The sequence below is a fragment of the Ascaphus truei genome, chromosome 3 (assembly GCF_040206685.1).
Source record: "Ascaphus truei isolate aAscTru1 chromosome 3, aAscTru1.hap1, whole genome shotgun sequence".
Lineage (NCBI taxonomy): Eukaryota > Metazoa > Chordata > Amphibia > Anura > Ascaphidae > Ascaphus > Ascaphus truei.
This window is the reverse complement of record NC_134485.1, coordinates 342,858,522-342,876,603: the sequence shown is the minus strand read 5'-3', so window position 1 is coordinate 342,876,603 and position 18,082 is coordinate 342,858,522. Positions and strand designations below refer to the sequence as shown.

The following is an 18,082-nucleotide window of genomic DNA, read 5'->3' as shown; positions in this document are numbered from 1 at the left end:
GTAACACACATATAATAACATACCCAGCCCCTGAAGGATTTACTCCTAACACAGCCCGTTCTTTACTGGGACTTACTGTGCTGGGCCAGAGAATTAGTAGCCTATGGAGACTTGGCTACATAAGTTTTACATTGATACATTTTAGGTTTGAATGTCATTATTTGTGGATGTTTTGTTTGTTCTATTGAGTACATTGTATCGACACCTGTTGCCATTTTTGTTGCTCCATGTCAGCGCTTGTTTTCTATACAGCCCTTTTCCATTAGCTGAAGGGGATACTTAATGTGCGTGGACAGCCTCCAATGTGACGCCCTGATGAATCACACAGTTGCGAAATGCGTTGAGGTTATGTGAGGCTGTTCCAGTGCACACACCCATTGGCTGGGAAAGAGGAACCAGGAAGCTCGAGTGGAGGAAAGATCTACCGAGTGACGGTGCAGTATGGACACTAACAACGGCACCATCCTTGGCCATCCGCTTTTCAAGCTCACGGTTAGCATCTGTTCCCCCACTATGGTTTTGCTTACATGTAGTCATTGCATTAGACTGCAATTGACTTACAATGTTTGCACTCTTCTACGCATTTTTATGGCGTTATTGTATTAGTTTATTATTGAGTTATATTTGTGTGTCTTTAATCATTCCTGTTTGTCTCTATTTTTGAGATTGTCATTTTGTGTGATCTATCAGATCTTGCTATGTTAGTTTATTAGTTAAAATAACCAAACATATTACATTAGTTAGGTCTATGGGACCTGTATTAAACGTCCATTTTACACTGATCCCTTGTGCTCTGTGTGCATATTTTAAATAGATTGAAAAGCATGATTTTTAGTTAGTTGTTTTGTAGCATGTATCAGGAATAAAGAAGCCATCTAATAAACTCACAATGTCTTGTTTAGCATGACATTAATGGCAATACATTTGATCATGTATATATAAGCTCCAATGTATCTAGGTCCTATACTTCTCCTTCAGCTGGGAGAGTACAGAGAAACGGTGCAGTTATTAAATCATGCTGTATATATTGTATTGAGTTGCATTTCTACATCCTTTGCAGTCATTTTGCTCTGTGCTAAAAAAAAACTGTTGTTCGTGGCGCAAAATGAACGTGAATATAACAATGCAATATAACCGTGTAATAAACCCAGTGAATATAAATAGACACTGATATCACTTATACTGCAACTCCATGGAACATGATCCTCCGAAGTGGTTCCCCCTGTACGATTTACTCATGTAGAAGTGATATCAGTGTCTATTTATATTCACTGGGTATATTGAAAGGTTAAATTGCACTGTTATATTCACAATAAGTTTGCGCCACGAACACCAGTTTGCTTAGTTTAGTGTGTTTTGCGGTCTGGGTTACCGCAGGTGATTAGGCCGCATTTGAGTTTGCTCACAAAATATCAATTTTGTTTGAGCCTTATTTTGTTCACTTTAAATCATTTTGCTCTGTGCGCCAGTATATATCATTAGGTTTTTTTTAGCACAAACTAATCTTATACAAATGAATCCAACATGATAAACACGTTTCTTCATTTCGTGTCAACGTTACTGGTTACGAAATAACAAAAGTGCTGTAGGCTCACACTGTTCTTTTTCTCATTTCAATCCTGCATACTGACCGAGCAGGTTTTGTCACAGCCAGACAAATCTTAACAAATGATAGGTTTCATTGGCATTTAGAGACAGGTGTTGGTGTTGTGATATGGCTTGGGCCTCACAAACACACAGATTGGGGAAGATCGCAGGAGAGAATGCCTAGAAGAAGTTCAAAGTCATGACACATGCGAGCAGAAGAGATGTGTATAAATGAAACATGCACTGGAGATTTGTTATTACAAGCACTCCTATTAAAGACAGATTTGTGACATTATTTGCACCTGACTTGTACTTAAAACGATTTCCTTTATTTAAGCCTTGTTTATCTCTTGAAGTGTCTATATTATCATCACCATGTTTATATAGAGCTTTCAGTATACCTCACACTGTAGGTACCTGCACTGTAACCGTAGGAAAATGTTGTAAAACTGAATATCAATTATTAAGTGCTCACAACATTTTTTCAACATATACTGTATCCTATACCACTTCTCAGTTAACATGAAATCCTTTCCTACTGTACCTGCACCCTCTGACACTACACAGCTATACCCCATGCACTAAAACACACCCTTATAAGTCCTCCCAACACATTCTCTTTCTTTCCATGCTTCTCCACCTTGCTTCTGGGGATATCTCTCCCAATCCTGGTCCCTGTTTTATTTCTACGTGCTCTCGTCCTCACTTTCCACATGCAACTTCAGGTCCTTGTGGAATAAACCCCTCTAACCTCATACCCATCCCCTGTCAACCTCCCTCCTCTCCCCCTTTGTCCTGTGCTCTTTGGAATGCTCGCTCCCTTCCCAACAAGTTTCTCTCTGTGCATGAATTTGGGTCACTCAGTCTGACTCTGCACTGTAAGCTCCCCTCTCTTATGGTGGCCTTTCTTTTTCCTGCACTCCGCGACCTGATGGCAGAAGTGGAGCGTGGGCTTCTCTCCTATCTGCTGTTACCGAACCCTTCCTATTCCTCTCTCTCCTTTTCCCTCCTTTTGGGGCTCACACTATCCAACTTTTTCTCCACTCCCTGTCCACGTGGCTGTCATCTATCGCCCACCTACCTCATGCGCCTTCTGTCTTTCTCTCAAACTTTGAATCTTGGCTCTCCTTCTTTCTCTCCTCAGACTCCCTTGTTCTTCTCCTTGGCGACTTCTAGTGTCATATTGAGGACCCTTCCCTCCCTTAGGATTCCCACTTTCTCTCTCTATCTCTTCTTTTAGCCTTCACCAATGGACCGCTGCCAACACCAACAAGGATGGACATTCCATAGACCTGGCTTTCTCAAAAAAACTTTTCTCTCTCTGATTTCTTAATTTCCCCCCTTCCTGTCTCTAACCATCCTATCCTCTTATTTTGTCTCTCTCACTTCTCCCCTTCTCCACCTCAATCTACCCCTCACTTCTACAGAGACCTGCACTCTATTAACCTACCAACTTTTGATTCCACTCTGTGCTCCTCCCTCTCCTCTCTCAGCTCTGCCCCAAACTCTGACAACCTGATCACGAACTACAACTCTGCCCTAATCGCCAACCCTTGATTTACATGCCCCTCTTTCTCTCTGCCATTCACACCCTTCAAACCCCAGACTCTGGATACAATGCCACACACCCATGCTGCGTTCCTACACTCATTCCTCTGAATGCCTCTGGAGGAAATCTCACACTCTCGCAGACTTCCTTCACTAAAAAGTATCCTATCCTGTTTCAACTCTGCCCTCTCCCAGGCTAAAAGAACCTATGTTTTGCTGTCACAGAGGATATATTGCTACTGATATCCTCTTCTCCATCTACCACTTGCCGTCTTGATCCCATTCCCTCCCATCTCCCCAAACCTCTTTCTCCTACTCTAATGCCTAAACTCACACACATTTTCAACTCTTCCTTTTACTCTGGTAGCTTTCCCTCCTCCTTCAAACATGTAACAGTTATACCATCACTCAAAAACAGCAAGCTTGAACCTAACTATCATGCTGTCTCCCTCCTACCATTTGCCTCTAAACTCCTTGAACACTATGTATTCTCTTGCTTGCTCCCTTTTCTTCTGTCCTATTCTCTCATAGATCCTCTACAATCTGGCTTCTGCACTACACACTCCACTGATTCAGCCCACACTAAAATAACTATTGACCTCCATGCTGCCAAAGTTCACTACACTCTACTAATATTGCTCATCCTCTCTGCAGCCTAAGATACCGTGGACCACCCTCTTCTCCTTCACATTCTCCATACTCTTGGTATCTGTAACAAAGCTCTATCCTGGATCCCCTCTTACCTCTCCCATCATACTTTCAGTCTCGTTTGCTAACACCTCCTCCTCTGTCGATCTCTCTGTGGAGAGAATCTTATCTTTTCTCTTTACACACTCTCTCTAGGTGACCTTATCACATCTCTTAGGTTCAAATATCACCTCTATTCAGGTCACACACAAATTTACTTTTTAACCCCTGAACTTAAACCTGCTGTACAGACCAAAGTATCTTAATGCCTCTCCGCTATATCATCCAGGATGGCCCTCTGCCGAACTTAACATGTCAAAAATGGAGCTTCTCCCAAACTTGGCCCTACTACCGCCTTCTACATTACTCTTTTAAGAATTATTATGCACCCAGTATCATAAACACGCTACATAGGTGTCACATTTGACTCCTCCCTCACATTCTCCTCTCACATTCAAAATGTAGCTAAAGCCTGTCGTTTTTTTCCTCCGCAATATTGCAAAGATACGTCCTTTCCTCTATTGCTCTTCTGCTAAAACTCTGACGCATGCCCTCATTCTCGCCGATCTGACTATTGTAACCACCAACTGTCCGGCCTTCCTGCCTCTCACCTGTCTCTCCTACAATCTATCCTTAACGCTGCTTCCAGAATCACTTTACTCTCCTAAATCTGTCTCAGCGTCTCCCCTCATGAAATCCCTCTCCTGGCTTCCGATCAAATCCGATATCACACACACAATACTCCTCACTTGTAAGGATATACACTCTTCCTCCTTACATCTCAGCCCTAATTTCTCACTATACACCATCTCAACATCAAGGATGTTTTCTCTCTACCTCTTTTGTATCTAAAAGCCCTCTACAACCTTAAACCTTTCTCACTATCTGCCCCACACCTCTGGAATGTCCTTCCCCTCAATATCTGACTGGCACTCTCTCTATCCACCGTTAAGACCTATCTACAATTCCCACCTTAACCAAGCATATGAGTAGCTATGTGGCTGATACTATGCACTTTATACATCGACCGTGGCCCCTTGCAGATGCACTTACAGAACACCTTCCTACTGTCCTCTGTATGTTCTTTCTACTTGTATAAAACAAGAAACAAAAGTCCAGAGCAACATCCAACGTGACAAAAATATACAGTGGAATACCTATATATCTCTTGAAAATGGGTCATTTAGTTAACCCTTTGGCCAAAGCGTATAAGCCTGCGAACCACTTTCAAGGTATGACCAGTTCGCAGGTCCTAACACTAACTGATTAAAATCCTTATTTACCTCTATAATTAGAGGCAGGATGGTCCTGGCATTAAACCTGTCACAACCAGCTGCATGAAAAGAAAACCTGCTTACTTGGAAGGTGGGGAGGGGTGAGCTTTAAACCCTAGGTGGGAGGAGCCACTAACCTCCAAAATAGCTGAGACCAGCTGACAAAGTTAACAAACACACAGATACCCAGCAAGCTCTCAGAAACTCCCCACAATTACCAGTATATATATATATATATATATATATATATATATATATATATATGTGTGTTTGTGTGTGTCAAAAGGAGTGCTACTTACCAATTAGATTGTAAGTTCTTTGGGGCAGGAACTCCTTCCCTAATGTTACATTCATGTCTGAAGCGCTTATTCCCATTATATGTTATTTGTATTATTTGTTATTTCTATTATTATGTCACGTGTATTATTGCTGTGAAGCACTACCAGTATGTACATTAATGGTGCTATGAAAATAAAGATATACATAAATACATACATACATGGAATTTATGATTCCCAGATAAGAGCACCAAGCATAAAACGAAACATTCGCAGAAAGACATTTGAACCATGCAGGGCTTTTAATTTTACAAAAATGCACGTATTTGCTAGAATACATTTGGCCGAATAATGGCCACATTCTTTTACTGTACGTTGAATTATTGCGACAGTCGTACAGCAACACAAAGCTTTTAAAATTGTTTTGCCATTTTATCAATTGGGAGACAAATCTATTTACCCAAAGTCACACACGTCACCTCTCCATCATATGATTTTCCCATGCTGCTCATTTTTACCCCAATCTATTTTTAACTCTGTGATGGAAAATTATTTATTAAACATAAACAAAATGTCCTTGTTAATAATAAATGCTGGGCAGTAATTGTGGGAGGGAATCAGTTAATTATGAGCTGCAGGAGGAAATGTATGTCTCAACTGGTTCCCTTATAAATTACAATAGTCTTACAAGGCTGGTGTGTGTTTTTTTTTATTACCATATTCTTCCTTCACCTTAGAGAAATTACCATAGAAAAACCACACCCTTCTGTAAACAGATTTCAGTACCACCTGGAATCAAGAGATGACTGGTCACATCTCTTCTTCCACCATGAAGAACTTTCTGCTCTTCCTCGTTCTCTCTGTGGTCAGCGTCAGCATCTTGGCTTTTGAAACCTGCCCCAGTGACAGTAAGTTTTGGATCCTATATTGTACATTTTAGTTGACCCTTATCGTCATGGCTTTAGTCAAGCCAAAGGATGAACTCGTTTGCTCTAAAACTTGGTTAGTCAGACAAAAGTCATAGGGAGTCTATGTATTAAGTTAGATTTTGTATTATTATTATTTTTTATTGTGACTGCTTCAAATAAAAAATAAAAAAACATGTTGCTCAAGTTCTATGTATATTTTTATTTATAAATTGCTCTCAATGTATGGAGCAAACCTAAAATCAAACTGCAGTATATTTTTTGCCAAAGAGGTTTATGCCACCCCAGACCAGCATTATCTTCAAATGGTTGAAAACGGGGGGGAAAAAAGACACTACATTTGATACAGTACATATAATTATAATGCATTCCTTAACCTCTCATTTTTCTATTGATACATTGGAAGCCGACACAGATTGCACACACTGTAAATACCACCCTTAGCATCCATTTAACACAATCTTTTATAATGATACGTACTGTAGATTCTTCGGGAGGATTTCTGTAATCAACCCTCAAAATATCTTATGCTGTAGCTTCAGTTATTGGTTTAAGGAATAGTTCAGCATCAGAAAGTTAAAAGAGCAAATCTCAATATAGAATTTGTCTCTAGGGCTAACAGGGGAGTCTTTTTCCTGCATATGCTTTAATTGCTTTAATTCAGTGGCACTCTGCCATGTATTTGTTTTTTTGTTTGATCTTAAACCTGACTATTCATAAGTATCAATTTGAGTCATTTATCAAATCCAAGGACTGGGTAAAAACTGGTGCCAAAATACTGCCACGTTAATTAAAGAACCATTCGTATTCAATTGGGATGTTTTCCCCTGATAAAGCTGATGCAGTATTTTTGCCCTGGTGTTGCAGGTGGAAGACCTTGATAAATTACCCCAAATTTAACCAACTAACAATTTGAATAAGGGTACTATGGAACGTTCAATGTCACTCAGTAACTTTCTAAACAATCTTTAATAGCTGCGTAAATGTAACTAATGGTAGACTAAAAGAATAATTGATCAACTACTTATTTTGTATACTGGGTGACCGAGTACTAGTAGTGTTATACAAACTCATAGTTACATAATAGATGAGGTTTAAAAAAAGGTATATGTTGATTGAGTTCAACCAATGTTACATTTAAACTTTAGATACTCCTCCTATATTTGTATTTGCAGTTTATTGATTCAGAGGAAGACAAACAAAAAACCCCAGTGCAACATTATCCAATGATATCTCATTAGGGGAGAAATGACATACCTTCCTGACCCCAGTAATCGCAATAAAATGTATCCTGGGATCAACATCCTTCCCATGTTTACAGTATATCCCTGCATACCTTTCCTTTCTAAAAAGAGGTTTAACCTTTTCATAAAGATATCTATTGTATCTGCCATCACAGTCTCCATGGGTAATGCATTCCACTTTAACTGCTCTTCCGGTAAATAACCTTTTCCTTTGTTGCTGAAGAAATCTCCTTTCCTCCAACTTTAAGGGATGACCCAGTGTTGTTTGTTCTGGCCTTTGGATGAATAGTTCTTTTGAAAGTTCCCTGTATTGTCCCTGAATATATGTGTAAATAGTTATCATATCCCCTCTTAGATGCATCTTTTCTAATGTAAGCAAATCCAATTTAGCTAACCTGTCCTCACAAGGCAGACCTCCCCGCCCCTTTATTAATTTGGTGGCTCTTCTCTGTACTTACTCTAGTTCCATAATGTCTTTTTTTTTTTTTATGGAGAGTGGTGCTCAAAATTATAGTCATATTAAAGGTGTGGTCTTACTAAGGATTTATACAGTGGCAAAATTATGCTTTCTAATAATAATAATAATAATAATAATATTCCCTTACATTGAACACCCAGTTTTATGCAAGATAATATCTTATTCACCTTTGCATCTACTGCCTGACATTAAGCACCGTTGCCAAGTCTCCTGCCTACAAGCACTCCTAGATCCTTCTCTACCAATGACTGACCTAATTCTGTCCCATTTAATTTGTTAGTAGTCTTTTTATTCTTGCTTCTCAAATGCATAACCTTACATTTATCTGTATTAACCCTCATCTGCCATTTACCTGCCCATGTTTCAAGTTTATCCAAGTCCTTTTGTAGATATATTACATCCTCATCTGATTTTACTACCTTACATAATTTAGTGTCATAAGCAAAGATGGAGATTTGGTTCTCTATGCCAACCTCAAGATAGTTAATAAACGAGTCAAAATGCAGGGTCCCAGGGCCGATCCTTGAGGTACTCTACTTACAACCATAGCCCAATCTGAAAAGGTTACATTTATGTTAACTCTCTGTCTATCCATCAACCAGTTTTCAATCCAGGTGCAAATATTTTTCAAACAAAATGAGTGCCGCTAGGCACTATAGAAAGAACTCCCTATGTGGCGCACCAAAGTCACAATAATTTTTAAGTGTACTTGATTTAAAACATAACATTTAATCCAAATTCATTAAAAACCATTGGCACTTACAGTAGGTAAAGCAAGTAGAATAAAAAAAACGTGGACAAATCCCAGTTCTAGGTGTGATAACAAATTAACCTGTCTGGTCATAAATTCAAAGTGGGGGGTAAATGATAATTTCAGTTCAAGCTGCCGTTTTTAAAAAAAAAATATATATTTTTCCCATTCAATATGTGCATTAACACAATCTGTACACTGACATGTGATTAGCTAAGCTGCAGATTGACCCGTTCTCCTGTAATCGACTGTAATAAATTGCTTGCTTGGGGCTATTTAATTCAGTTTTTACACAACATTTTGGGCAATGTAGTTCCTGGAATATGAATGACTGGGCAGTTATTAGATACAATTGCTTCACTGCTAGGGACAGGGCGGGGCTCAAGAGCAGAGCCTATCAGGGGAAGGGGGCTGTCAATTTGGAAATGCTTCCTACATTAGAAACATTAAAAATGTCTTTAAAACATTTTTTTTAATGCTACAAGTATTTTTTCATAGTACAGAACTGATTTATTAAAAAAAACACACATGTAGGATATTGCTTGAACTGCTTCTTTAATATATAAAACACCCAAAATTGATGTGGGTGTGGAATAAGTCTGAGGTTGACACTATTAAGTTGATGGTAGCTTTTATCTGCACAAAGTTAATACTGAAGGTTTGGTATAGCGTGCACAAGCTTGTTAAATGTTAATGTGTTCAGTATAAACCCAGTGAGGTTAATCACTTTCTAAGGGACTCCATACAAGTAGGGGCTTGGCCAAAATGGGTCAGGGGCGTGGCCATTGAACCCGGGGCGGGGTGGAGGAGGTTAAGGGTGAAGACGCAGAGGTTGTGGGTCCGGGAGGAGAGGTATAGGTTGCACACAGAGGCACACCTCCCTCCCGTTAGCCGCCTCCCTCCCATAGCTCCCCTCTTTCCCTCCTCCCCTCCTCATTGGCTGACTCGTGCACCACGTGACGCATCAGCGCTTCTGATCACCAGAAGCTTGCAGCACCGGCTGGCTGGCGCATCACAGCACGCAGTCAGCCATGTCGGAAGAAGCCAGCGGGGACTTCCAGACTGGAGGAAAGGAGCTGGTGGCCCGCGCATGCGAGGCCGCGGGCACCGCAGCGGGTCCCTAGCCTTAGGAAGTAAGAACAATTAGTCACTAAACACTCAGTGCTGATAAGGGAGATAAGGCATTCTTTGAACCTACCACACTAATTAACGTGTAAATACCTATTGTGCAGTCAGTATACCATAGAAACTATAACCATACTGTATATACTGGTAAGGTCTGCATGAAGGGTTGAATGATTGAAGCTAAAGCTTAGTTAATTTGCTCCCTGCAGTTAATCATCTGTAGTAATCCACAAGTTTGGTAACAAAAGCCGCACAGGCTCCTGGGTAATCAATTTTTTAAATGCAATATTGAAGGAATATCATAATCCACACCAGAATCGGCTGGACATTCTGCATGAGAGGCTGAATAATCAAGCTTTGTGGCTTAGTTAGTTTGCTCCCTGCAGATAATCATCTATGATAATTTACAGTTTTAATAATAACCGCAGCACTCAAGCCTGGGTGATCAACCATTTAGATGTCGTGTTTAAGTCATATCATAGCATACCCCCCAAAATAAGCGGACAGAAAACCCTATCATCAAGCTTGGTTCCCTAGTTAGTTTGCTCCCTGCAGATAATCACCTGTGGTAATTTACAGTTTTAGTAATACCAGCAACACATACTGTACTCCTGGGTGATCAACCTTTTTGATGCCACGTTTAAGGCATATCGCAGTATAACCCAAAATAAGCGGACAGAAACCGCTATGTTTGGGATATTACAATAGTGGCTGTAAACCAGGTTGAGTATCAACCTCGCAAAATACTCCAAAAAACAATACCCTTTACTTTGCAAATCTAAAAATCTTATAAAAGGAGCGTATTGCTCCACGGGACAGCAGTGCAGCTGGGCTCAAACAAAAACTACTGTTAGTTTCAGTCAAACCTATTTAGTTAAAGGTTGGAGTCATATTTTTGACTCAGTGTTACTGTGAAAGCGCTTCAGCTGGCTCAGACATCAGAGAGCTCCATGCTGCACTACCTCCTTGCTCGAACACTGTACCCGATGTACGTTTCAGCGTAGGACACGCCTTCTTCCTGGGGTGAGCATATTAGCGCTAACGTCCGCCCCTATATACATAACAGGGTTGTCATGGCAGCCCGTGATGCTAGTTACATAAAACACCTTGTGCTGGGCTTAAATTGCAAAACTACTAACTACGGGGTGGAGTGTATCCCTATAGTTATGATAAAGGTATTACATATAAATAACTAAGTGGTGTAATAGCTGAGACTAAGAACAGTCAGGAAAATTGACTCACAGAAAGGGAGCGTACATAAACCCTTCATTAAGCCCTGATGGGCTCAGAGTGTTTAAAATATATATCCAGTGAGCCTCCATTTGTAGCAGCGCTTTATCCCAATCACCTCTTCTTATAGATTGCGGAATATGATCAGTACCTTGAAACATGATACTAACCTATGTCACCTACATGTTTGTTTCTTACGTGGCGCGTCCACAGCATTCCAAATGGTGCCTAGATGTTCGAGAATACTTACCCTCAATTCCCTCCATGTTTTGCCTACATATTTGAGGCTGCATATACAGGTTGCAAGATAAATAATGCCTACCTAAATATTTTTACTCAGGAAGGTTAGTTTGGCATGACCTATCGCTCATAAATCGATGATGACTATTACTAAAAAATTTGTTATCCATTAGGTATTTCTGAATATTATCCCTTACTAAATTTTCAAGTAGCTTCTCCACTATTGAGGTCAGAATAACAGGTCTGTAATTCTCTGGTTGTAATCTAGTTCCCTTTTTAAATACAGGTACCACAAATTCTTTGCCAATCTTGTGGTATTGAGCTTGTGGAAATTGATTCCTTGAATATTAAATGTAATTGTTTGGCTATTACTGAAATTAGATCCCTAAGAACCTTTAGGCACATACCATCGGGGCCAGGTGTTTAATTTATCTTTATTTTATCATAGACACCTTTGCACTTCTTCCTCCTGATGCAATATTTTTGCAAAGACTACACCTTGGTAAATACAAAGGCAAAGAATGTATACCTACGCCTTCTAATTATATCTAATCATTTACCTGCCCATCTAGCATTGTAAGGGTCCTATATTCTCTTTTCTAATCGTTTTGTTATTAATGAACTTGAAGAACTTTTGATGGTTGAGCTTACTTTCTATTGCAATCCTTTTTCATGTTCAATTATTTTCTAAACAAATTACCCTTTTGCAACTTGTGTTACATTCCTTATGATTCTCATAAGATGTCTCCGTCCCTTCTGACTTTAATAATCTAAATGCCTGCCTCTTCCTTTCAATTTCTTTACCTACCTGTTTATTTTAGCCTCATTGGTTTAGACTTTTTTCGTTATTTCCCGAGGGTATACACCAATGTTTTAAAGACTGTCCATTTTCTTCCATATTTGTTTGTTGTTGCAAGAACCTAATCCAAATTGATTCCTTGTAGACTCCTTACCTTACATAGTTACATAGTAGATGAAGTTGAAAAAAGATGTACGTCCATCAAGTTCAACCTACAGTATGCTAAATATAGATGACAGATACTTTATCCCATATTTGTACTTCCAGTATATTGATCCAGAGAGAGACAAACAAAAAACGCCAGTGAAATATAATCAAAGGATATCTCATAAGGGGAAAAATAAATTCCAATAATGACAATCAGATTACTCCCTGGATCAGAATCCTTCCCATTTGTACTTATTTGCTACAGTATATCGTGCCCTGTATATCTTTCCTTTCTAAAAAGATGTCCAAACTATTTTGAAGGTATCTATTGCATCTGCCATCACAGGCGTCATAGATAATTAATTCCACATTTTAGCTGCCCTTATGGTAAAGAACCCTTTTATTTGTTGCTTGTGAAATCTCCTTTCCAACAATATGAGGTATGACCCAGTGTTGTGTCATTGGGATGTATAGTTCTTTTGAAAGCTCCTTGTATTGTCCCTGAATATATTTTTTATATAATTATCATATCCCCTCTTAGACTCCTCTTTTCTAATATAAACAAATCTAATTTAGGTAGCCTCTCCTCAAAAGATAGATTGTCCATCCCCTTTATTCATTTGGTGGCTCTTCTCTGCACTTTTTCTAGTTCCATATTGTCTTTTCAATGGAGTGGTGCCCAAAATTATACTCCAGGTTCAAGGTGTGGTTTTAGTGGGGCATAATTATGTTTACTTCCCTTCTATCCATTCCCTGTTTAATGCAAGATAAGATATTGATTGCCTTTGCAGCTACTGTACCACCTGACTTTGGGCACTATTGCTAAGCCTGAAGTCTGCAAGCACTCTTACATCCTTCTCCATCAAGGATTCTCCTAATTGATCAACATTTAATTAGTTAGTTGCGTGTTTATTCTTGTTCCCCAAATTCATAACCTTACATTTATCTGTACTAAACCTCATCTGCCATTTACCTGCCCAAGTTTCCAGTCTCTCCAAGTCCTTCTGGAGAGAAATCATATCCTGCTCTGATTCCACTACCTTTCACAATTTAGTATCATCAGCAAAGATGGAGACTTTGCTCTAGATGCCAACCTCAAGGTCATTAATAAACAAGTTCAAAATCAGGGGTCCCAGTACCGATCCCTAAGGACTCCACTCACAACTTTAGCCCAATCTGAAAACGTTCAATTTACGACAACTCACTGGTGTCTATCCATCAACCAGTTTTCAATCCAGGTGCAAATATTTTTACTGAGTCTAATTTGCTTTATTCTGTACACTAACCTCTTGTTTGGAACTGTATCAAAAGGCTTTGCAAAATCTAAGTAGACCACATCAACTGAATTTCCTGGTCTAAATTTCTACTTACCTCCTCAAATAAACTAATAAGGTTAGTTTGGCACAACCTATTCTTCAGAAATCCATTCTGACCATTACTAATAATTTTGTTTCCATTAGGTATTCCTGAATATTATCCCACACTAATCCTTCAAGTAGCTTCACCACTATTGATGTTAGGCTTACATGTCGGTAGTTCCCCGGTTGTGATCTAGCCCCCTTTTTAAATACAGGCACCACATGCTTTACACCAATCTTGTGGTACTGAGACTGTGGAAATAAAGTCCTTGAATATTAACTGTAATTGTTTGGCTATTACTGCATTTTGCACCTTAAGAACTCTTAAATATATGCCATCAGGGCCAGGTGTCTTGTTAACTTTAATTTTATGAAGCAGCCTATGCACTTCTTCCTCAGTTAACCAATTGTTCATTAATAGAGAGGTTGTGGCTTCCTCCTGCGTCACTATTATTGCAATTGATTCTTCCCTGGTAAATACAGAGGCAATATATTTGTTTAATGTCTCTGCTTTTTTCTTATCACCAATAATTTGCCTGCCCATCTCACACTGAAAGGGTCCTATATATATATATTTATTTTTTAAAGATACTTAAATAACTTTTTAGGGTTGATCTTACTTTCTATTGCATTCATTTTCAAGTTTTGCTAATTTGATTGTCCTTTTTGCAACTTTTGTCACATTCTTTATCATTCTGATATAATGCCTCTGTCCCTTCTGACTTTTAAGAATCTAAATCCCTGCTTCTTCTTCTTTTCCTCCCATACCTCTTTATTTAGCCATATTGGTATAGACTTATTTATTTTATATTTATTACCCAAAGGTATATACTGATAAGTGTGCTTTTCTAACAATATTTTAAAGACTGCCTTTTATAAAATTAAAAGTCTTTGTTGAACCCATGTAATATGTTTTTTGATAATTTATTTCAAATTAAACCATGTTATGATCACTGTTTCCTAAATGTTCCCGTACCTGAATATTTATTTAACTTCTACATTGTTTGACATTATCAAATCCATTATTGCCCGACTCCTGGTTGGTTCATCAATAATTTGGGTAATTTAATTGTTTTGAAGTACACCCAAAACCTGTTCCCTTTAGTTGTAATGCTAATCTCATTGCTCCATTCGATTTCCGGATAATTAAATCATCCATTATGTAAAAATGACCTAGTTTTGATACCTTCTCAATTTGCAAAAGTATTTTGGCTTCCTCAATCTCACAGATATTTGGTGGTTTATCCCTACAAACCTTTTCTTTGTACTTTTCCCTCCAATCCCTTCATACTGTAAACATTTCACGTACCGTATAATACATACTGTAAAAACCTACTCTACCATCTCTTCGCTCTATTCTTCCATAATTAACTGCCCAGTTATGAGTTTCATCACACCATGTTTCAGTAATACCTACTGTATGATATCATACTGCTCCCTTCTAGCTATTAATTCAGCCTCTCCCATTTTATCGGTCAGGCTTCTATACAGCAAGCATGCACTTAACAAAAGCACAGTCTGGTTGCAACATTATCTTATCTGCTCCTGTCTTTCTCCTCTGATTGGTTTTAGTCTTTAGAAAGGTTCTAGTATTATCTGTATTGAATATTAGTGCATTCCTGCTTGCTAATCTTTCTCTTCTCCCCACTCTACCCCCATGACCCATAGCTACAGTATTTCCCCATTCCTCCCTATTCTGTCCAGTCCATTACCTCTTGCTTGTACCTCCCCCATCCTTCCTAGTTTGAAACCTTCTCCAGCCTTGTTTAACATTCTCCTTCCATAGCACAACAATCCCTCTTCGTTGATGTGCAATCCATCCCTACTATTAAGATAGCACCTCTCAGAGACGGGCTCCCAGTACTCTAAAAATCATTCTCCATTTTTTTTAGCCATGCTTTAATCTCCCTAAGCTCCAACTGGCTCCCTGGAGTAGCACACGGCACTGGTAGTATTTCTGAAAATACTACTTTTGGAGGTCCTTAAGCTTGTGGTCTAAATCCCTGACATATTTCTTTAAGGCCCCCCATCTTTCTCTAACTTTCACATTGGTGCCAACCTGTACCAAGACCACTTGGTCATTCCCAGCCCCACCCAACAATCTGTGTACCTGATCCACAATGTGCGGAACCCAAGAAAATGGGAGACAAAATGTTCAGTTCATGTGGTCACGCTTCCCCCCCCACCCCCCTGCAGCCGCAGAACCCTGGTTGAAAATCACTAAACTAATTGTTTAAATGCGTAGTATTGTATCTGAGTAAATTAGTAGTTGCTACCATAAAGAGCATTGATATATTGCAGTATACTCACTTTTAGTTACATTGTTACAAAGAAGATGAGGTTGAAAAAGACATACTGTACGTCCATCACATTTAACCTACTGTATGCTAAATTTAGATTACAGATATTTATATATATTGATTAAGATGAAGCAAACAAAACCCCAATGAAACATTATCTAATGATATCTCACAAGGGGAAATATAAATTCCTTCCTGACTCCAAATATTGGAAATCAGATTTCTCCCTGGATCAAGATCCTTCCCGTGTTTACTTATTGGATATATCCCTGTATACCTTTCGTTTCTAATTTTGCGGTACATGTACAACAAACTATTTTACGCAGTCTGCAGTGAGTGTTTCTTTTCATTTCCATGTTACTTCTGAACTCTAGTTACCTGCTCCTTATTTAGTATGCTCTGAAATGGCTTCCCTCTGCTGGATGTTAGTCTCATTCATTTAAATGGAGATGAAGTCATCTTCAGCGTTGCAAAACTGCTTCATGGCATATTAAATAGGTCTTATATCTGTAAACTAATAGGTTTTTGGCCACTTTTAAAAAGGCGACCATTGCCTTCCACAGAAGTAATGGGAATGAAGAATTGTATAGTGCATTTAAAAATGTTTTTATTTGTGGCTTCCAATAAATTAAATTAGACGGAATCCTAACTATTAAGTGGAGTACCGACTAGTAATGATATTATTAACATTTATTTATGAAGCCCCAACATATTCAACAGCGCGGTACAATGGGGGCCCAGAGAATTGATAATTACATATACAGAATTACATATCAAACATTCACAGAGAGGTAACGAGGGCCCTGCTCATGAGAGCTTACAATCTAGGGGGAATGAGGGACAATGTTGAAACAGGAAGGTAAGGTTGCTGCTCATTGTGTGATAAGGTGTAGTTCAGGTTAAAATATGTCCCAGTCTGACAACTGAAGCCATTAAGGTTTTTTTGGGGGGTGGATGTTACATAGAGTGGAGATTGGTCCAGCCACACAGCTGATCCCAGTGGGGTTGGAGGGAGGGGAGTTGAATGTTAGAGGTATGGCGAGTAGGCTTCCATGAAATCGTGAATTTTCAGGGAGTTTTTAAACACCTGAAAGCTGGGGGAGAGTGTGATGATACGTGGTAGGGAATTCCAGAGAGAGGGGGCAGCACTGGAGAAGTCTTGCAGATGAGAGTGGGAGGAGGTATAAAAGTGGGAAGAAAGGCAGATGTCATGGGCATAAATTCCCCTAAGACCTGTGCTTCCGCAAGCCGCTCTAATTGTGGCTGTAGGGGCTCAGTGCTGAGCGGGAGCGTGCGGCAGCACGCTTCCGCCAGCAAGCGCCAAACATGGCCAAGGCCTAGGGGGGGGGCAGTGTTATTGAAACCTCTGTAAGTCATTACTAGGGTTTTAAATTTAATTCTAGAGGCTATGGGAAGTCAGTGTAGGGCAATGCGAAGTGGAGCAGTAGAAGTGTAGCGGTGAGTGAGGTAGATAAGTCTAGCAGCAGCATTTTGGATGGATTGAAGTTGAGACATGTGGACAAGAGGAAAGCCAACTAACATTTTAGCTGCATCGTAAGTGAGACAAGGGCGATATTTCGGAGGTGGAGATGGCAGGATTTTGTGAGGGACTGAATGTGAGGAATGAAGGAGAGATAAGAGTCAAAGATGACTCCTATAAAGTGGGCTTGAAGTGTTGAGGAAATTGTGATGTTGTTGACAGTGAGGGAGAGTGTTGTTGCAGCGGTGGCATTGGAAGGAGGAAAGAATATTAATTCTGTTTTGGACATATTACGCTTCAGGTAGTAGAGAGACATCCAGGAGGAGATTGCAGAGAGACAGTTGGGGACACAGGACAGGAGAGTGGGAAGAGGTCAGCGGAGGACGGATACATTTGTGTGTCTTCGGCATAAAGATTGTATTAGTTCACCAAGAGAAGAGGTGTAGAGTTAGAATAGCAGAGGACCAAGGACAGAGTCTCACGGGACTCCAAGGGAGTGAAGAAGAGGAGAAACCGGAGAAGGAAACACAGAAGAAGCCGTTGTAAAGTTAGGGCCTAAGCCAGGAGTAGGCTGCATCACAGAGGCCAATGGAGTGGAGAATGTTTAGGAGAAGAGGGTGATCAACCGTG

The 18,082-nt window shown here is 39.6% G+C and overlaps 1 protein-coding gene across 4 annotated transcripts in view; it reads left to right on the top strand.

Moving 5' to 3' along the window:
• The first annotated feature begins 6,125 nt into the window (after positions 1 to 6,125).
• ENDOU (endonuclease, poly(U) specific) overlaps positions 6,126 to 18,082 on the top strand; it is a 48,377-nt gene continuing 36,420 nt past the window's right edge. For 2 of the 4 annotated variants that reach the window (XM_075591703.1, XM_075591701.1), the window contains exon 1: positions 6,126 to 6,282. In XM_075591703.1, coding sequence (XP_075447818.1) covers positions 6,177 to 6,282 — 106 coding nt within the window. In that variant the 5' untranslated portion in view covers positions 6,126 to 6,176. The remainder of the gene's footprint in view (positions 6,283 to 18,082) is intronic. The other 2 variants (XM_075591704.1, XM_075591702.1) reach the window with 1 other exon arrangement.